The following is a 22,591-nucleotide window of genomic DNA, read 5'->3' on the forward strand; positions in this document are numbered from 1 at the left end:
TGCTTGTGCATGGCAGCCAGAGGTCCTGCATGGGCAAGCAGCCGGGGGTCCTGCACTGATGCTGAGGCTTGGGGACTTACGTGGGCATGGTGGTCAGGATTCTTGTGTAGGAGAAGATGCTGGGGGTCCTCTAATAACTCACAGAGAAACAATATTTCTACTTTTTGAATCCCAGATCACAGAGCTATACAGAATGCATTCTCCCTCTAACCTGCCATCTTGGATCCTCCCAGAAATTCTTGATGGTTGTATTTCCTGCTTTTGTGTGTATGTGCTGTTATCTGTAAGTACATATCTGAATATGTTACAAATGTGACTATATATTATAAGTATTGTTTTGTGTAATTTTGAAAAGATTCTGTTTCTTTGTTTTCAAGCTCACTGATTTTTATTCTCCAGTGCAGGTTCTACCATTAATCCCACGTCACACCTCAGACACTTTCATCTTTGGAAATTTGATTGTGATCTTTTATGTATCCTCTTGTATATATTTCTCTATTTTTGTGATTCTAGGAATCAAACTCAGGGCCTTGTGCTTGCTATGCAATCAGTGTAATCCTAGACCTTCTTATTTTATTTTGTTAAGTTTCTCAGGCTGCACTTGCACTTGCAATCCTCCTGCCTCAATCTTCTGAACAGCTGGAATTACAAGCTTGTGCTACCATGACTGATTTCTTTGTCTACCTTTTATGTCTCTTATAAACTTCTGAGCATAAGTAATTCATTTATAATACTGTCAATGTTAAGTTGTCTGGATTGTTTTTTTATGTTGTGTTTGTTACATTTTCTTGTTTTAATTGTATATTGGGTAATTTATTGTTTGACATCAGTCATATTCACTGATAATGTTATAGACCCTTCTGCATACTCTCTCCAGTGTCCAGCAAACTATTAGGCATTCCAGCTTTCTGTTTTTAGTCAGAACAGAAAGATTTTTTGGACTTGTGTATTCCTAGGTGCCATTGTTCCCTCTGCTGCTTTTGGGCTATCTTTTCCCTATTATTGGATTGTGTTCTTATGTGTGTGTACTGATGAAGTAAGAATGTGAGATGTGCCCTCTAGACCTTCAGTGCTGTTATTCTCAGCAGCCTTCTCTATGTGCCTTCATCTTACATACTCTGCTGTTATGGCCTGTCCAAATACATGTGTCTGTCTCCTCAATTCCCTGAGGCTTCTGAGCTGTGTAGGGTTCCTCCTCCCTGCACTGTGTCCTGGGAACTGCATCCACGAAGGAATATGGACAACTGTAGCCTCACCTCTTTCATTTCTTTTCTCTCAGAAATTGCAATCTCTGTCATACTTGCCCAATGTCTGAATGTCTTTCTATCTTTTCATATTTTTATGAATTTCTAGTGTTTCTTACTCCACTATGACTCAAAGGAGAGGTCAATGAGCTGGATTTATGTTATGTTGAATTTATGTTATTTTATGTTGAAGAGCTGTCCTAGGCGGTGTGTGGACTGTGTTGGGCATTGCAGCCTAGTGAATAGGATAATCTGGTATCTGAGAACTTCCAGTGGATATTTCCTCTGGTTGACTGCCCAGAGACATTGTGAATTTCTGTTCTGCTCTGCCATGTCCCACACAGCACCAAAGATAGGGTGACCTGCTCTAGTAGCACAACTTCTGAGATGGGTGTGACCTGCCAACATGCCAATCAACCTGCTGATTGCAAGACACCACAAAGTTAGACTCTATCCTTTAAACCTTACTCCTGCCTTTTATGTATCCCCTTAAATAAACCATGGGAGCCATTTTCTAATTGTCTAGCTCCAACTCCTGTGTAGAATGGATAAATTAGGGGCTCCATTTTTAAAGCTATCATTTCTGACTCTTTGTCATTTGTTCATCACTATTTATTCTAGACTTTAGTTTCTCAAGAGACTTATTCCTTTGAGCAGGCAAAAATTCCCTGGCAAGATGCTGAACACCCTGCAATAATCTTACTTTCCAAAAATTAAATTTGGAGTCTTTGAAAGACAACTTAGGTCATGGTTAGTTCATGCAGTTTGAAGGCTGTCATATTTTTCTTTGTACAAACACTGGTTGTGATATGTAATTTTCTGTTTCTTAATTCAAATAAGGACATCTTTTGAGCCTCCTTCTACTATCACTTGTTTATACTGATTTTGGATCCTGTTATCATTTTCCACTTGTACTTACACAGTTCTGCACCTAGTTTTTCATTTCATTTTGTAAAGAATTGTGTGAATTATTTGACACATTGGTTAAATATGAGTTCCTATAGAAATCATTATTACCTCCTTCAAGTCCTGAGTCAATACCAATCCAGGGCATTTATAAAACAAAATCAAGATTAAAAGTTTTGGCCCAAAATGTTAAGGCCAATTAGGACAACAAACCTGTAGGAGTGCAGGGTGGCGATTACAAATTCTCAAAACAGTTGCATTTTCTTTTCTTTTCTTTTTCTGACTTAAGGTAAACTTCCAAAGAATAATCTTGGTTGGGAAAAGAAAAATATTTTCTCTTCTTGCTCAGAGGATATAATTTTTTGTTTCCTAGATTTAACAGACTTCTAGAATGTCTCCTATTACACTTCCTATTCAAAGTACTTCTGAAGATCATTACTTGTGTCCTTGTTATGACTGAAGGCTCAGTGTTCCCAAAGTCCATGTGCTAGAGGCTTGGTCTCTGGGTGGTGCTACAAGAAAATGGTGAAATTCTTGAGAGGGTGTGGCTAGTGGGAGGTCCTTAGGACATTGGGTTCTGCCCTTGAAGGACATTGTTAGATATTTGCCCCTTCTTGTTCTCCGTCACTGGTGAGGAGGTGAGTGGTTTTGGTCTGGCCAGCGGTTCCAACGTGATGTGTCGCCTCACTACAGAAGAAAAGTGGCAGGGCCAATCATGGACTTCACCTTCCAGAACCGTGAGCCATAGTAAAACTTTTTCTTTTTATAAGTGAATTACCTCAGGTATTTGGCTACACTGACAGATATCTAACACAGTACTATACCTTCAGTCTAAAAAAAAAAAATCAAAGATTTTTCCAGTTTGTGCAAATGCCTTGGGATGAGAGCAACTTTGTTTTTTGTGAATTTCTGTCAACATTTATATTTTGAGCTAAATAATTGTTATCTTACTTCTCTACTTTTGGATGCTTCTTCTGTTTTATGTCTTCTTTCTAGCTGATTTTAGGGAAAGGAGCAATATCACACTACTAAAATTTTAATTACCAGGAACTGCTGATTCCTTCCTGCTGTAGATCTGACACCAGGGCATATGCTGGAACACTATTCTGTCTACAGCAATGCTACTCAAATGTGTACTAAGTGCACTAGCACCAGACTGTGAAATATTTATTACCAATCCAGAAGACATATACAGAACGTGAGAGTGAGCAACGGCACTTCTACAACACCTGTCCCAGACTGATACCATTCAAGCAAAAGATGCATATTTACATCAAGCCCTTGAGTCTGCCGAGAGCACTTTGGTTATCAGCTGTTGGCATATAGCAATTTGAACACCTCAGTTCAATAATCTCCACTGAGTGCCCACAAAGTCCTGTTTTCACATATACTCCTGACAATCTTCCCTTCTTCAATTGATATAACTCTTATCTTTCTGATTACAGTGTTACAAATTTTTGGTGTTCTCTTATTTCCTCTTTCTCATACTCCAGTTAAGTTCATTAGGAAGTGTTGCAAATTCCATCTTCAAAATGTGTACAGCATCCAAACACTTCCACTATTTCCCCTGCTCATACACCAGTGGAAGTGACCAACATCTCCAACACAGGAGTGACTAGTTCCCCAGAGTTTCCCTGGTGCCTTGATAGTCCTCCCATCTCAATTCTGTTTTCAGACACCCAGAAGTTAGCATGATGCTTTGAAAAGATGCACCATGTCTGCTTTACTCAAACTGCCTCACTTAATGCAAGATTTTTTTCCATCAACCTCCAGATCTTGTGACTGACCATGTCTCTGAGCTCCTCTCAGTGACTCTGCTAAGGACATCTCAGATCCTCACTCTCCTCAGACCACAGACACCCAGAATCCTTCCCTGGTGTATTTGCACTGCAGCTTCCTGTTGCCTAGAAAGTTCTTCCTCCAAACATCCTGACAAATTCCTTTACATCTTTCAAATCTATTCTCAAAGGTCCATGCTAATAAGCTCCATGCTGAGCACCCTAGTAAAACAGCCATCTTCCCTGTCCACACTCACCCACTCTCTCACCTACCTTGCAACACTTACCACCTGACATGTACACTGTGATCACTTATTCTGCTTCGAGTGTGTCTTCTGCTTTTCTATAGAACACAGGCTCCATAAAGTTTGCCTATTCTCATTTCCCTGATGTATCCCAGGTGAAAACTCTGTGTCATCTATTCTGTACTCGACAAATGAGAGCAGAATGAAAGATCAGTGTCAACCCCTCCTTCTTCTAGAGACACTGATTTATTAAAGGAGTCTCAGACCAAATGCTACTGTGGCATCAACAGCACAAGGACTTCTCACACTGAGGTCAGGGCCATTTGGGCTTTGCTCACAAGTGCTACCCTCCCTCCCTCCACATCACCCTTTCACACTCCACAGCTGCTAAGGACATTTTGATCTTTAGAAAAGATGATCCTTCACTAAAAGTTCATATTTTCCAACTAAACAGAAACCCTTGTTAGACACTTGTTTTATTGATTCAGTAATCTATAATGAATCAAGTTTTAGGAATAATATTGTTAAGTACAGTGAAACTGCTGAGTAGAGAATCTGGAACCCTAAGAGTAATTAATCTAAGATGAGAAATTGTGAAATCCTTCCCGTATGCTATTCCCATTTTAAAATACTGGAGGGATGATGGAAAATACATTCCAGGAAACTGTCTTGAGTCTTGTGGGACAGAGAAAGGAAAAAGAACTTCTGCTGCTGTCAAAGATGAGAGATACCAGAGTGGAACAAGACCAGAACCCAAATTTACTAACAAGAACAAGGATAAATTTTTGTGAAAAGTGAGAAACAAAAAATGATGGGAGCAGAAGGTCAGACTCAGGTCTCATCCTATGTTAACCCAGTGGCCTGATGCCCTCTTACCCATGGTCCCCGAGACAGGACCAGCCCTGGTGATGCTACCTGTCATCAGAGGTCCTGTTGGGATGAGGTTCAATTGAATGGACAAGGACTAAGGAGCAGTAAAATTGATCCAGCTGAGAGTGACCACAAAGGCCTAGGATGGACTGAGCACAGACTAGGTGCCAGCTTGTCCACCTGCTGGAGCTCCTTTCATCCTTCTCCTGTCCCCACCTGCAGCAGACTCAGCACAGCAAACACGTGGATTCTGGAAGGTTTCAGGTTTTATTTTATCTCAGAAATTTTAGGAATCCTCTTCTCATTTAATTAACCCATCAACATATTTTGTGGCACAAATTTGAAATATAATCAATATCCACATTCGATTTTCCAAAAGGGAAGAAAGACGCTACAATTCAGAGCAACATAAAGCTAAATCAGGAATGAAGACATCCCAGCCCCACATCAGCTACAGAGGAAAGTTGATTGAGGAAGAGAACATTGTGGGGAGGGGTCCTGGTGATCAGGGATGTGCTCCTCTCTCCATTGCCTCACATTATGATTGTAGGAACACAGACACAAAGACACAATTAGATACCAGCTGCACAAAGAGTAGCCAGGAACTCTTGAAACTGCAGTAGAGAGCAGGAAGAGAACTGAAGAAATCCTGTACTGCTCAGTCCCACAGATGGCAGCTGTCTCACACTGTTAAAAAAAAAAAAAAGTATTATGAACAGATTCAGATCACTCATTGTAATGGAGACACTCTGAACAACCCATTAAAGACCCAAAATGTCACAAATCCCTGTAACTCAAAAGTCTCCTCCTTCCCCAACCCCTCTCCGTCTTCTGGCCCTCCAGGGCTTCACCTTTTTAAGCAGAAAGAGACACATCAGAGCCCTGGACACTGTCATTACCTGAGGAGAACAAAAAAAGAACCTGGTCAGACCCCACAGGAGATGTGGCTAATGGAGGAATTATGGGATGGATGAGCTCTGCATCGCTTCCCACTACACTAACCCATGAGCCTCAGGGATCACTGTTCTTCATACTTACAGGCAGCTGGAACATAGGGCCCTTTTTTAACTCCTGTGGGAAGAAAACATACTGTGAAAGAGCAGGTTGGAAACAGGTGTTAGAGGTACCCCTTAGTCCTGGACACTGGGGAAGTCTCCAGAACTGTGACTGCAGATGTAGGGAAGGATCAGGAGACAAGAAGAAAATATATGGGTAGGGATGGAGCTAATTACTCTTCTGAGTTCTGTCCTCAACAGAGAAATTCCTCTCCGTCCTCTAAATGCTGGATATCAGGTCCCCGTCACCACAAACATCAAGAGGATATATTTATCCTTCAGTTTCTATGTGCTTTACAAAAAGTAAACAGGGTCCAATTTGGGTAATGACACAGGTAGATATTACTTCTCATGAACAAGGCAGGACATTTCTTTTTTTTTTTTTTTTTTTTGAGAGAGAGGAGAGAGGAGAGAGGAGAGAGGAGAGAGAGAGAGAGAGAGAGAGAGAGAGAGAGAGAATTTTTTTAATATTTATTTATTTTTTTTAGTTCTCGGCGGACACAACATCCTTGTTGGTATGTGGTGCTGAGGATGGAACCCGGGCCGCACGCATGCCAGGCGAGCGCACTACCGCTTGAGTCACATCCCCAGCCCAGGACATTTCTATCAGATACTTGAAACCACCAGTGGGACAAAAATTCAGACCCTGCACTTTCCCTACCTGTGTTTTTCTTCTTCCACATGACAAAAGCAACCACAGCTCCAGTGACAGCACTTCCAAGGAGGACCAGGCCAGCAACAATTCCCACCATGGGGATGGTAGGCTGAGGGGGTGGCTCTGGGAGAGGTAGGGAAGTCAGTTGAGGAGCCCTGATCCCCAGCTCTCAGTCCCTAACCTGCTGAGGGTCTTCAGAAAGCCTCCTGCTTTCCTGACAACATGCTCTGTGTCCTCACCCCCTCCTTACCCCATCTCAGGGTGAGGGCCTCAGGCAGCCCCTCATGGTGCACATGGCAAGTATATCTCTGCTCCTCTCCAGCAGGCACCACCACAGCTGCCCATTTCTGGAAGTTTCCATCCCCTGCAGGCCTGGTCTCCACAAGCTCCATGTCCTGGGTCTGGTCCTCTCCCTCCCGTTGCCAAATCAGGGTGATCTCCTTAGGGTAGAAGTCCAGGGCCCAACACCTTAGAGTGACATATCCTTCAGGGCTAGGGTGGTGAGTCACATGCGACTTTGGAGGGTCTGAGGGAAAGAACATGGAAATTCAGACATTTTGGCATTTCCTCATGGGCCACTCAAGCAGTGCTCACATGACCATCCTGATAGTGGACAACATTACTGGGGTGGGGAGAGAGCACAAAACCTAGACACAAGCCAAGACACAGGCTTCTCGCATAATCTATTCCTTTGCAAGTTCTAGAACCAGGCTGAGAAAACCCAGTGAAAGAAGGTTTAGGTGTCTGAGAGGGAGTACAGATTTTGGTCTGGATAGAGGCTGAGACATGTGGAAAACCTGGAGTCAGATCTCCAAGGACACTAGGCTGGAATGGACCTGACAATGTGTCCTTGATGCCAAGGCTGCTGCCAGGAAACTGTGGTCAGGTATTTACTGTCTTTCCCACCAGTCAGGGAGAGAGAGAGAGAGAGAGAGAGAGAGAGAGAGAGAGAGAGAGAGAGAGAGAGACGGGATCCCTCACTTGTCCTGAGACACAGTGGCCTCAGATTCTCTCTAGTGCAGCATCTGGGGGTTCAGGCCCATTCACTCCCCTCTGGAGTAAGAGGTGTCCTAGCTTGGGCACCATTCTCCTCCCCTCCTTGTGGGAAGCTGGAGGAGAGACCTACAGGAGATCAGGCAGGTGTCCTGAAGCCCCTCATACCTGTGCGCAGCAGCGTCTCTTTCCCTTTCTCCAGGTATCTGGCGAGCCACTCCACACAGGTGCTCTCCAGGTAGGCCCTGCGGTGCTCCGCAGCACGGGACTCCTCCCACTTACGCTGGGTGATCTGAGCCGCCAGGTCCGCCGCGGTCCAGGAGCGCAGGTCTTTGTTCAGGGTGAGGTAATCCGCGCCGTCGTAGGCGTACTCAGTGAACCCTTGGACTAGGCGCCCGTCTGTCCCCACCTCGCAGCCATAGGTGCTCTGGTAGGTGTGAGAGCCTGTCCCCGCCCCGCGGTCAGCCGCGGCCCCGCCCCGCCCCGCCCATCCCGCGGGTTTTTCCCTAAACCGAAAATGAAACCCGGACACAGTCCCCGCGGGCGCCCTCTGGGTCGAGGGTCTCCAGTCCCTAGGCCTTGGGGTGAAGCTCGGCCTGGGATCCCTGACGACCATCGTGAGGGACGTGAGGGGTCGCGACTTCCGACTGAAGCCGGGGTCACTCACCGCCCGCGCTCTGGTTGTAGTAGCCGCGCAGGTTGTTCAAGCCCACTCGGTAATACTGTGCGTTGCCCTTGGCAATCCGTGTCTCCCGTTCCCAATACTCCGGCCCCTCCTGCTCTATCCATCGCACCTGCGGCTCCATCCTCGGTGTGGCGGCGTCGCTGTCGAAGCGCACGAACTGCGTGTCGTCCACGTAGCCCACGGAGATGAAGCGGGGCTCCCCGCGGCCGGGCGCGGACATGGCGGTGCGGAAATACATCAGGGAGTGGGAGCCTGGGGGCGGGAGCCGCTGAGACCCCGCGACCCCTCCTCCTGGCGCCTCAGCCCCGGGTTGACGACGCCAGGAGGAGAAGAGAGGCCTCAAGAGACCCTAAGGGTAACGGGGGACGCGGGAGGAAAGGACATAGGGGCTGGAGTGGAGCGTCAGGAGGAGCCACACCACTCCAGGGAGGGTCTGGGCCACGGGCGGGGAGGCGGGGACGCAGCTTTCTAGGGTCCTGTGTGCTCTGGGGACGTCCCCTCCTTCCTTTGACACAGAGGCTCTTTCTTTCCTGATCCCGCACTCACCCTCTGAGGTCTCCGGCAGGGCCAGGGCCCCTGAGAGCAGTAGGAGCAGCGTTCTGGGTGCCACCACCCGCATCCTGCAGCTCTGTGGAGATTCTGGAACTTGGCAGGTGAGTGGGGACTTTAAAACCCAAACCGCGGTGACCTTGATTGTCTTCTTTAGGAGCAAGACACTCTATGGGAGTGAGTCCTGGGGTGGCACGGGGAGTGTCCAAGAAGAATGGCTGTAAGGAAAATAAAAAGTGACCAAAGCAAAGTGCAAAGGCCAAAGCAACATCTGCTGGCCTGAGCTGCTAGCTTTATTTATATCCATAGGTTACTTAGGCCATTGATAGTACATACTGTGTTACTAGGCAGGTTACTGACTTAGCAACATTATTCAGCTTATTCATTAGTTACATAATTAGTTGCAATGTGCAATGTTAGGAACTTTGTGTAGCTCTCAAGAAAGTCCACTGTATAAAGTTACTGTTATGTGAGCAGGGTTAGACTCTGTGAAACATCTTGATTGTCTAACAAGGGAGTTCCTTAATTTCCAGGAGCTCTGTGCCTGAGATCAAGGTCTCCAGGCCTCCTAATGGAGGACATTGCTATAGCAGTCACACATTCTGTGTCTTTGCGCAGAAGTTTTCCCAGCAGCCAGGCATTCTGGGTCTTTGCATAGAAACTTCCTAGCCACCAAGCATGTCAGTCATAAAGCTACCTCAATCCCAAACACAGAACCCTTACAAACGACCTGACCCAGGTTGGGAGAAGAAGTGAAACTCCAGGGAGACCAGAAATTCCCGGTTGCTCTGTGTCCACACCCCAGGCAGAGCTCTAGACTCTGAGATCCATGACCAGGGCTGGGACTTTGGCCTGAACACTCCTCTGTAGTAATCATTCTTTGTCTCACTGTCCCTTGATTCCTTGTAAATAAGCAGTTCTCAGACATTTTGGTTTCAGGATCTTTATATGCTCTTAGAAAGTAGCATGCACTCCAGAGGTAATCATGTCTATGTGGATTATGTCTATCAGTATTTGCCCTATTAGAAATTAATTCCATCTTTAAGATATTCATAACTAATTGCATGTTAATAGAAACAGTAGTTTTCAAGAGAAATAACTGTTTTCCAAAATCAAAATATGTAACTGAAAGACTGGATCATTTTACTTTTTACAATTTTAAAAGTCCCTTTCATTTGTCATTAGAGAATGTTAGATATTCTTATGTTCTGCATTTAACCTGTGACTTTGACTGAAATGAGAAAAAAAATTTGCAACCTCAGAGTGATATTTAGGAAGAATGATTTTAATAATGTTTTCAGTAACTGTGGTTATTTGTCTTTGATACTACACTAAATTGACATAAGTGTTAGTTTCTTAAAGGTTCTTTGCCATATAGACCCCAAAACATTAGCATTTAGTAGTTCATATTCTGTTGTATTAAAGACTGTGAGTGTGTCTTGCGTGTTGAATGGATTTTGTGGTAATGCATGATATTTTTTAAAGTCATGCACTGTTTGCCCATGTTATGTAGACCTTCTAGTGTTAACATATTTAAGTGTCAAAAATCAAGAGGTCAATATGTTGATATTTCCACAGATTTCATCAGAAAGTGTTATCGGTACTTGAAATTCTGTCGGGTTGATAATGGTGGATGCAAGTTTTCCCAGAATCTGATATACTCTTTAGAGCATACATTTTATCATTGAAAATATTGCTGTCTGTGGATCCTTGTGAAGCGGCAGATTCAGTTCATTTTTTAGAATGTTGGCCACATACTGAATTCTAAAGAATAGTTTCTGTGTCCTTCATTCTTTTAAGCAGGAATAGTATTTCAGAAAATGGAATGGTGTAACTCATCACATGGCTTTTGTTGATACAAACACCATACTTTCAAATGTAGCAGATGTGCTTTATGTCTACTTTCAATTCTATGACATAAGTGTTTTTATAATGTGAATTCTGGGATGGCAATTTAATAAAGTTAATAATTTTAACACTTCAACTAGGACATATTTAAGTGAATTTGCATGTTTTCCCTTCTGCTGTTATAAGGTGCTCAAGAATACAATAACTACTATTGCTGTTTGGTGTCATAGCTTTCACTTTGCCAAGTTTTACTTTGGTATAAGTAATGTTTTAATGATATTATAAATATATATATATATACATCTTTATATATTTAACATATACAAATGATATTAAATATATAATGATATTATATATATAATATATATTAAAATATATAATATATATATATATTATACACACACACACACACACACACACACTGGGGATTAACTCAGGGGCACCTGACCACTGAGCCACATTCCCAGCCCTATTGTGTATTTCATTTCGAGACAGGGTCTCACTGAGTTGCTTAGTGCCTAGCTATTACTAAGGCTGGCTTTGAACTCACAATCCTCCTGCCTCAGCCTCTGTGTTAGAATCTTATAGGTATGTGCCACTGCACCTGGCTATAAAAACATTTTTGATCATATGGATCCTGTGAAATAGTTTGAACATCTCCAAGGGTTCCACAGATCACACTGTGAGAACTGCTGCTCTGAGTAAACTGTGGAGAGATCCCAACTGGTCCTAACTTCTTTGCTTGATTCACTGTCACTGTTCTCAGTAATTGTTTAAAACATATTTAAAAAATGGTATTTTTGAACAAGTAATGGAACTTTGCACAATTATGTGCAAAAGAAAACAAAAAGAAGTTCTTAGAAATTAAAAACTAGTCACATAAATGAATAATTCTGTAGATGATTTGGACAATTAAAATAGTATCAGAAAAGAAGTAGTATAATTGCAAAAGTAATGGTAATGAAGACAGAAAAACTATAAGAGCACAAGGATATCAATAAAAGATTTTCAATAACTGAAAAATATGAATTCCAGAATAACTGAAAGTAAGGAATGATTTTAAAATCTCAATGAATATTCTCAGTCTTTTCAGTTCCCCCCCAAATTACATTTGAATTGCCACAAAAATGAATGAAAACAGACTCATGTCAAGATACACTGCAATGAAATTTCAGAAAATACGTATGAGACCCTGAATATTTCAAGAGGCAGGTAAAGCAACTTTTTGAGCTAGAAAATGTTGAAACAATCTTATGTGCATTCTAAGTGAAAATATTTTCAACACAGAATTCTGTACTAAGTTGGACTAAGCGCTAGAGTGTCCTAAAGATATTTTAGATGTTTAAGGTTTCTATATCTTCTGTGCCATGTTCCCATAAGATATGAAAGTGAGAAACAGAAATGATGGCGAAAACCAAGCAAAGGTGATATGTGAAATGTAGTTAATAGGGAGCCATCACAAGAGAGGGAAGCCAAGTGTGTTCCCCCATGAGGTGAAGGAGCACAAGGATATCAATAAAAGATCCAGGGAGTCAGCCTTGCTCCAGTTGTGAAGGCATCCAGGTCTGGCAGGACTGAGGGCTCTAGGACAGGAGTCTTTACAAAGACCAAGTTGGTGGATTCCTGGATGTACTTGAATGTACTCAGGGAGACTGTGTTAGTCTATTTGGCTGCTCTAACAGGATACCACATATTGAGTAAATTAGGAAGAATAGAATTTATTTTCTCACTGTAATTAAAGTTGGAAGACCAAGTTCAAGGCACTGGCATCTGATTAGGGTCCTCTGCTGTTTCCTCATGTGTAAGGGCAAGACAGGCAGAAGGGGCTGATCTGTTTATGATGACTTACCCACCTCTCATTAGGTCCCATCTCCCCACACCACCACATTGAAGATCAAGTATCCAACATGTAAACTTTGGAACATACATTCAAACCATAGCTGAGACCCTAGAAAAGAGTTTGAGAAAGTTTCAGTAATGAGTACAACAGGAACTAAGAAAAAGAAAGGGAAGTTAAAAATCAGTTCAAGGAAACAAAGTGATGAAAGCTACAAGCCTAGATGTAAATGACACTTGCATAATCAGTATAACGTAAACAACATTGATCTAATCAAAATTATAAAATGACTTAAAAGGACAGGGGTATATGAAGCTCTCCACTAAAAGTGCCACTTGAAAAAGTAAGAAGGAACAGTTACTAGTATGGCATTATGTAAAAATGTGTATGTGTAACCGATGTGATTCTGCAATCTGTATTTGGGGTAAAAATGGGAGTTCATAACTCACTTGAAACTAATGTTTGAAATATGATATGTCAAGAGCTTTGTAATGTTTTGAACAACCAATAAAAAAAAAGAAAAGAAAAAAAGAAAAAGTAAGAAGGAGCCCTATTAGCATTCTATTTAGGGCCACAGACGTAGCAATAAAAGCATCAGGCAAGAGAAGTAAAGATGGCTGCCTCTGGGGATCAGGAAATGGGGCAGCATGGAAGATTGGGGTTATCTGTCTTTATATCCAACCTTGTAGAAATATTTGTCTTTTAAATGCTGTCATGATTCTGCTAGAAAAACAAAAATTCAACTTTTAAAAAGACAACATGAGAGAAAGGACCCAAATGTCACTCTATAAGGTGTATCAGAGTAATGGGGCAGTAATGGGAGAAACACATAGGATCAGATGGTGGATATTTATGGAGGAATTTGTTTTATTTACTGAATTTATTCATGTTTTTTTTTTAACAGGAGATAGCTGTAATATGGTTGATGCAGGAATGAGTGATCTATAGTGAGTGAAAGATGATTGTGCAGGGGAGGGAGGGATCATCTGTGGGAGACCATCTTCACAAGTGACTGAGTTTCCTCCTGGACTGGGTGCTGAGGCGTCCAGTCGCAGAAATGTGGCAGGACTTTCCCCACCCTTCTTGGGTTCGAGAACGTGTCCGTGTAGAGGCATGTCTCACCACTATTCAAAGAACCCAATCACCTCATCTGACCTTGCAACAATGTGCCCCATGTCTTTCATTGGATGGGATTTTCCCCAGAATTTTTAGTTCCCCAATAAAAGCCCACTCCCTAGCGTGCTCCTGCTCTCTCACTAGCCTCTTCAGTGAAACCTGGCTTCCCCCCTGGGGAGCTTGAGGCTGAGAGCTCCAGGAGCCAGCCTGGAGCTGGTTTAAAGGTAAAATTGTGTGTCTGTGTCTTTATTTCAAACTCCCTGAGTATTTTCACACATGATTGAACCGTTCACCATCTGTGCTGGCCACAGACTAAAGTCACCCTTGTTTTCAAGTGCAGAGTTGGCTTGAGACTGCAACAGACCATCCATCATCACTGGTAGGACAGTTTCAAAGGTGGAGGCTATAATGGGATTATGATGCAGTTTTTACCTGATTTCTACTTTTTTTTTTCTAGGTGAAAAGAGAAAGAATTTTGTCTCTAGAGTGAGGAATAGGGAAGAGTACTGGGATGTGAGAAGGGAGGAGAAAGTGAGAAATTGCTCTCTGGGGTGGTGGGGGGAGGACAGAGAGTCAACTGAACAGGAAAATGGCTTTAGGAGAGGGCAGTGCTGGGGGCCACTGAAGCCTGTGTTCATCATCTGAGGTAGAGAGAGGGAGAGAAAGAGAAATATGCAGCACTGAGGCTGTAGAAGGAGGAGGATAACAGACTAGAAGGAGATGCAACAAATTTTTCTTGTCTAAGTGAATGGATTATTTTTAACTTGTTATTTATCCTTGTGAGCACTTTAAAATGTTTCTATATCAAATATACATTAGAGTCGTACATCACCTAATGATAAGAAATGTGTTCTGATTCTATGAAGCCAGTATCACTGTGATACCAAAGCAGATAGGACACACGAAGAAACAAAACTATATATCAATATGCCAGATGAACATAGATGTAAAAATCCTCAATAAAATATTAGCAATCTACATTCAAAAGCACATTAAGTGGACTGGGGTTGTGGCTCAGCTGTAGAGCGATCGCCTAGCATGTTCGAGGCCCTGGGTTTGATTCTCAATACCACATAAAAATAAATAAATATACAAAAGCACATTAAGAAGATTATACTCCAAGTGTGTTCCATCCAGAAATTCAAGGTTGGCTCAGTATATGAAACTCAGTAAATGCAATATGTTATATAAATAAAATTAAAGACAATCATAACCATCTCAGTAAACCTTCAACAAAATTTTGTGCCCATTCATGTTAAAAACATTGAAGAAAGTAGGAATAGAAGGAACTTGTGTCAACCTTATAAATGCTATAATGTCGGATGCAAAGCCATTGTCCTACTAAGTAGGGAAAAACCGAAAATATTTTCTTTAAAAACAGAAAAAAGGCAGAGATGTTCACTCTCACCTCTCTTATTCAATATGGTACTTGAAACTCTAGCCAGAGCAATTAAGTAAGAGATGGAAATTAAAAAGATAAAAATAGAAAAGGAGTCAATTATCCCTATTTGATCCCAAGGGGGGGAAAAAACTTTTAGAGCTGATAAATTCAGCAAAGTAGTAAGATACAAGATCAACAAACAAAAGTCAAGCTTTTCAAGACACCAATAATGATTCTGCTGAGAAAGAAATCAGAAAAACAATTCCATTGACTACAGCCTAAATATAAATAAATAGATAGATAGATAGATAGGTAGATAGATAGATAGATACCTTCGAATGCATCTAAACAAAGTGGTGAGAGACACGTTCAGTGAAAATTATAAAACAAGAAAAAAATTGAAGAAGGTGCTAGAAGTTGGAAAGATCTCCCATGATCTTGGATTGGAAGAATTAATATTGTCCAAAAGGCCATATTACCAAAAATGATGTACAGATTCTCTGCCAATCCCTGTCAAAATACCAATGACATTCTCAAAGGAAAAACAGTCCTAAATTTCACATGGAAGAAGAAAAGACCCAGAATAGGTAAAGTAATTCTGAGATATTAACCAGAGCAATGTTGAAGGCATCAAAATATCGAATATCAAATCATACTGCAGAACTATCATAACAAAAACAGCATGTTATTAGCATAAAACACACATGAAGACCAATGGAATAGAATGGAAGATTCAGAGACCAACCTGCAGAGATACAGTCATCTGATCATTGACAAAGGTGCCAAAAACACAAGTTTGAGAAAACATAGCTTTTAAACAAATGGCACTGTGAAAACTGGATATTCATATGTAGAGGAATGAAATTGGACCCTATCTCTCACCTTGCACAAAAATCAACTGGAAGTAGATCAAAGACCTAGGAATTAGACCAGAAGCATTGCTACTGCTAGAAGCAAACAGGGTCAACGCTCCAACATGTTGGCAAAGGTACACCCCCAAAGCTCAAGAAATAAAACCAGGCATCAATAAGTGGACATCAAATCAAAAAAGCTTCTGCATAGCAAAGGAAACTATTAAGAGCATGAAGAGAGCCTGCAGAATTGGAGAAACCTTCAACAGATACTCTCTGACAGGGGATTAATATCCAGAATGTATAAAGAGCTTAAAACACTTGGCAGATGAAAGGCAAGTAACCCAATCAATAAATGAACAAAAGAAATAAGCAGACATTTCTCATAAGAAGAAATGCAAATGACATTTCATATATCTATACATATATATCATATATATCAGAGAAATACAAAGCTTCACTGAGATTTCATCTCTCACTACTCTTAGAAGAGCAATCATCAAGAACACAAAAAATAAATGCTGGAGAGACGGGGGTGTATATGTACATTTAAAACATTGTTGGTGGGACTGCAAATTAATACAACCACTTTGGAAATCAGTATGGAGATTCCTCAAAAAACTAGGAATGGCACCAGTATGTGACCCAGTTATTCCACTCCTTGATATTTGTCCAGAAGAACTAAAATCAGCATACTCGATTGAGACATGCATACCAATATTTACAGCAGTACAACAGCCATGTTACAGAACTGGCCTAGGTATGTGTCAACAGATGAATGGGTAAAAAATGTGTTACACATACAAAATGGAGTTTTACTCAATCATAAAGAGGAATACAATAATGTCATTTGTTAATAAATGGATATAACTGGAGAAGATCATGCCAAATAAAATAAACCAGACTCAGAAATTCAAGGAATAAAAGTTGTATTTCACATATAGAAGCTGGAGAGGGGGATAAAAACAGAATAAAGAGGAATCTTATGAAAACAGAAGGGAAAGCAATAGAGTAGAAAGGGGGGTTGAGAGGAAAGCAGGAGGGGAGGACACAGGGAAGTTTTGGGGAATTAAATCTACCAAATTATGCTCTGGCTGTGTGCAGGTACACCACAATGAATTGCTTTCATATATAAGTACAATGCACTAACTTAAATACTAAATAACAATAGAAGAGAGACCAATAAAGTAGAGCAAGAGCAGAGGATATAAATAGAGTTAGAAAGAGGGAGGAGGAGAGAGGAAGGGGAAATAGTGAGGAATTACACTAATTAAGTTACATGCATCTAAGATTATGGCATAATGAATCTTACTACTATGTATAACTTTATTGGATCAATAAAAAAAAGAGAAGTGTGGTGTTAGGTGATTTCATCATTGTGCAAGCATCCTAGAGTGTATTTTCACAAACCTAGATAGCATGGCCTAAGACACACCCAGTCTTAGTGCATAATTTGGACATAATCTGCCAATGGTGTCACAAGTGTAAGGGATATTAAATGTATTTATTTTTGAAAATAGGATTAATGCCCAAACAAAAAAATTCAAATGTAAGAGTATGATGCAAAGATTTATAGATGACAGATAAGTGCATGAAAAGACAAACAATGTGAGTACTCATCAGGGAAATGCTCACTGAAACAATATACCATTACACACTTATGAATGTGGGTAACATTTTAAAAACCTGGCAATATCACAAACTGATGAAGACACAGAGCAATGGGAAATGTCATTCTTGCTGGTAGAAATGCAAAATGCTACAATCACAAGGGAAGATATTTTCTAGTAGCTCTAAACAGATGTAACTCAACGTGGACCGAGGACCTAGGAATTAAACCAGAGACTCTGCATGTAATAAAAAAAAAAAGTAGGCCCTAATCTCCATCATATGGTAGGCCCCAACTTCCTTAATAAGACTCCTATAACACAAGAATTAAAACCAAGAATCAATAAATGGGATGGATTCAAACTAAAAAGTTTCTTCTCAGCAAAAGAAACAACCTGTGAGGTGAACAGAGAGCCTACATCTTGGGAGCAAATTTTTACTCCTCACACATCAGATAGGGCACTAATCTCCAGGGTATATACCCCATTTGATTCAAATGTATGATATGTCAAGATCATTGCATTCTCATGTGCAACTAATAAAAAAAAAGAAAAAAAAATTTAAAAAAAGAACTCAAAAAGCTAAGCACCCCCAAACAACAACAACAACAACAAATAATCAATAAGTGGCCCAGGGACCTGAACAGACACTTCCCAGAAGATGATATACAATCAATCAACAAATATATGAAAAAAATGTTCATCATATCTAGCAATTAGAGAAATGCAAATCAAAACTACTCTAAGATACCATCTCACTCCAGTCAGAATGGCAGCTATTATGAAGACAAAAAACAATAATTGTTGGTGAGGATGTAGGGGAAAAGGTACACTCATACATTGCTGGTGGAACTGCAAATTGGTGCAGACAATATAGAAAGCAGTATGGAAATTCCTTGGAAATCTGGGAAAGGAACCACCATTTGACCCAGCTATCCCTCTCCTCCATCTATACCCAAAGGACTTAAAAACAGCATACTACAGGGACACAGCCACATCAATGTTTATAGCAGCACAATTCACAATAGCTAAACTGTGGAGCCAACTTAGATGCCCTTCAGTAGATGAATGAATTTTTAAAAATGAGGCATATATACACAATGGGATATTACTCAGCAATAAAAGAGTAGCATTTGCGGGTAAATGGATGGTGTTGGAGAAGATAATGCTAAGTGAAGTTAGCCAATCCCCAAAAAAACAAATGCTGAATGTTTTCTCTGATATAAGGAGGCTGATTCATAGTGAGGTAGGGAGGGGGAGCATGGGCGGAATAGACGAACTCTAGTTAGGGCAGAGGGGTGAGAGGGAAAGGAAGCAGGCAGGGGATTAGCAAGGATGGTGGAATGTGATAGACATCATTATCCAAAGTTCATGTATGAATTGGTGTCAACAAACTTAATTTACAACCAGAGATATGAAAAATTGTGCTGTATATGTGTAATAAGAATTGTAATGCATTTCGCTGTCATTTATTTTTTTAAATCATTAAAAATAAATAAAATAAAATGCAGTTGAAGGTTTAAAAATAAATAAACAGACTTGCTGTACAACCTAGTGATCGTACCCCTAGTTCTTTGCTCTACTATTTTGAATAATTCTGTTCAAATAAAAACTTGCATGCAAATGTTTATAGAACATTTTAAGAACATGTTTAAGAACATCTCATAAGTGTGGGCTGCACATAGTGACTTCCAAAGAAGCATGGAAAAAGGTGAACTAAAGAAGGAGCATCATGGGCTGCAGTTATAGCTTAGTTTGTATAGTGCCTGCCTTGCATGCACAAGGTCCCGAGTTCAATCCCTAGCGAAAGAAAGAGAGAGAGAGAGAGAGAGAGAGAGAGAGAGAGAGAGAGAGAGAGAGAAAGAGAGAGAGAGAGAGAGAGAGGCCATCACAGGGAGAATCCTGGATATCTCTATCTTGGCCAGATGAATGTTCACACCATCAGGAATGAGTCAAATGGGCACAGTATGCCCTTGACATGCTGTGTTGAGTGGCATTTCAGCTCTGTGGTCTCCTCAAATACACATCTCTGCCAACCAAACTCAAATCAAGGATCATTCTGCAATATTCCTGAGGATCACTCCTCAAAAATATGAAGGTCAACAAAAGAAAAGGAAATCTAAGAAAGTGTCACGCCAGAGGAGCCTTAAGGAGACACGATTGCAACTAAATGCAATGTGGTATCCTAGATGACATTATGGAACAGAAGAGGGTCATCAATGAAAGCTAATGAAATCCAAATAAAACATGGAATTTGTATGCTGCTGAGAAATCCAAATAAAACATGGAATTTTTATGCAGCTGAGTAATAATTTATCAATATTGCTTTAATAGTGTGATATGCACGATCATAATTAAGATGTTAAAAATAGGGGAAACTGTGCAGTCTAGAGGCACTTTGTTATTTTTACCTTTTTCTAAATCTAAAGGCATTATTGAAGAATATAGTTTTATTTATTTTGAATTATTTTGGCGGTATGGGGTATTGCACCCAGAGGCACTCTACCACTGATTTACATTCCCAATCCTTTTCCTTTTATTTTGATACAGGTTCTTGTTAATTTCCCCAGGCTGGGCTCGAACTTGGAATCCTCCCACTTCAGCTTCCGGAGTAGCTGTAATTACAGGCATGCACCGCCATGCCTTGCTGAAGTCTATGTTTAAAAAGGAATAGTTGGGAAAGGAAGAGTTTGTAGGAAGATATATATGAATGAAATACATAAATATACATATGTATAAATGGAATATATAAATATATATTATATATGAAATTAATTATTTATACAATTACCTGGGAAACTGAAAGAAGAACCATTATATTTATATGTTCCCAGTTTTGTTTTGTTTTGAGAGAGGGAATCTTTTTTTTTTTTTTTTTTTATAGATAGACACAACACAATGCCTTTATTTTATGTGGTGCTGAGAATCGAATCGAACCCGGGTCGCGCCCGTGCTAGGTGACCACTCTACCGCTCAGCCACAATCCCAGCGCCGATTTTTATTCAGACACTGGCGAAAGGGCTTTGAAAGAGAAGATCTGAGAAGTCTGCAGGATTCCTTGTAGGAGCGGTCTCCACAGCAGTGTACCCTCTGTAGATCAGCCATCTCTGCCAAAGTCCTTCCACAGCCTGGTCCTCTCCAGAGCTGCTCTGGCAGCCTCAGAGAGCCGTGCCGTTGCGCCCCCGTGAGGCTGAGCACCAAGACTTGAAATCTCATTTCCAGGGCTCACTTGGGAGTGAGTTTCCCTAGGCTTGCAGCAACTATACTATGCCCACAAGTTTTTGGCTTTCACCCCACAAGTGACCAAACACTTGACCACTCAAATTCCAGCTCCCATAACAGTGCTCAACATGTATACTAGTATAATTCAAAGTGGATTAAATGTTCCTCTCACCATTTGTCTATTTATGCTTGGAAAGGAAGTTGGCAGTATCATTGGAAAGACAGGAGAATCAGTTAAAAAGATGTGTAAAGAGAGGGTGCATGTATCAACAGCTCAGAAGGGAATTTTCCTGACAGAATTACCACTTTGACTGGACCCACTAATGCCATCTTCAAAGCCTTTGTTATGGATCCTTGACAAACTGGAAGAGGACATCAGCAGTTCTATGACCAATACAGTAGCCTGCTGGTCACTCTGAGGCTGGTGATTCCTGCTAGGCAGTGTGGCTCTCTCATTGGAAGAGGTGGTTGCAAGATTAAGGAAATATGAGAGAGTAACAGGGGCTCAATTCCAGGTGGCAGGGGATATGCTCCCCAATTCAACTGAGTGGACCATTACTATTGCTGGCATTCTGCAGTCCATCACTAAGTGTGTCAAACAGATCTGAGCGGTCATGCTGGAGTCCCCCATGAAGGGCATGACCATCCTATAACAAGGCCACGTTTTTAAATTCTCCAGTCATTTTTGCAGGTAGTCAGGACAGGACAGGTACAGCACAGGCAGCGACAGTGCAATCTTTCCCCACACCACCTGGTTGTTGTGTCTCAGCCCTGACCTGGACGGACCATCTCTAGAGACCTACACCATTGAAGGACTGTATGCCACTCCACAGCCATGTCTGACCAAACTGCACCAGTTGGCAGTGCAACGTCTCATTTTCCTATGAGGCATGGCAACACTAGATTCAGTGGTCTGGGTACATCTGCTCAGACTACTTCTCATGAACTCACCATTCCAAACAACTTGATTGAGTGCATAATCCGCATCAGGATGAGATCCATCAAATGTTTGGGACATAGATCAAAATTGTGAACCCAGTGGATGGATCTACTAATAGGTTACTATCATTGAATCTGCTGCCAACATTATCCTGGCTCAGTATCTTATCAACATCAGGCTTTCCTCCAAGAGGGGTGACATGGGAAACAGATAGAAGAGTGCAGATTTATCCTTAATCCCTTTCTGCTATTTACCACCATCACTCATGATTCACCTGTGTACTTTCTGAACAGTCAGCAATTCCAGGTTTTAAATAGTTTGTAAATTTTCAGCTTTGACACACTTTATCATCCACTCATGATTTTTTAAATTAAAACATTTTCATTCCTTTGTTCAGCTGTTAATACTGAGATCCATATTTAGTTTAAAAAATTTCTTCTTTCTTTGTTTTTGGAAGTTTTTTGGCTCATGAATTTTTCTGATTGTCATGTAAATGTAAGAGTGAACTATTAATATATTTCAGTTTATTTCTTAATTTCAGGAAATTTTCAAAAAAAAATTAAAAGATGGACTGGAGATTGTTCTTTGTGAATAAAAACCAGAATCCACAGTGATTCATGTGGATTTTATTCCTGTTGTCTTTCTGTTGTATTTGTGACTTTTTTCCCTTATAGAACCCTTATTGGATTTTGAATAGAAGCCTTTATTGCAATTAAGATATTTTCTTCTGTTCACCATTTCCATGTTTTTTATTCACCCTTGATCATTCTTCCTACAACACTGACCTAGTTGTCCCTTGTGAAACCTGT

General features: G+C 41.0%; 1 protein-coding gene and 1 pseudogene across 1 annotated transcript; one reads left to right on the forward strand and one right to left on the reverse strand.

Moving 5' to 3' along the window:
- Window positions 1–5,301: 5,301 nt before the first annotated feature.
- LOC113201547 (patr class I histocompatibility antigen, A-2 alpha chain-like) lies at window positions 5,302–9,109 on the reverse strand. Its single transcript, XM_077801838.1, has 8 exons — window positions 8,978–9,109; window positions 8,414–8,683; window positions 7,915–8,190; window positions 7,004–7,279; window positions 6,760–6,876; window positions 6,082–6,114; window positions 5,895–5,942; window positions 5,302–5,730 (listed from the first exon to the last, which is right to left on the reverse strand). The coding sequence occupies exons 1-7, from the start codon at window positions 9,048–9,050 to the stop codon at window positions 5,899–5,901; spliced, it is 1,089 nt and encodes a 362-aa protein (XP_077657964.1). The 5' UTR covers window positions 9,051–9,109; the 3' UTR covers window positions 5,302–5,730; window positions 5,895–5,898.
- An 11,861-nt stretch (window positions 9,110–20,970) lies between these two features.
- On the forward strand, window positions 20,971–21,996 carry LOC144256464 (poly(rC)-binding protein 2-like; annotated as a pseudogene).
- Window positions 21,997–22,591: the final 595 nt, after the last annotated feature.

The sequence above is a fragment of the Urocitellus parryii genome, chromosome 8 (genome assembly GCF_045843805.1).
Source record: "Urocitellus parryii isolate mUroPar1 chromosome 8, mUroPar1.hap1, whole genome shotgun sequence".
Classification (NCBI taxonomy): domain Eukaryota; kingdom Metazoa; phylum Chordata; class Mammalia; order Rodentia; family Sciuridae; genus Urocitellus; species Urocitellus parryii.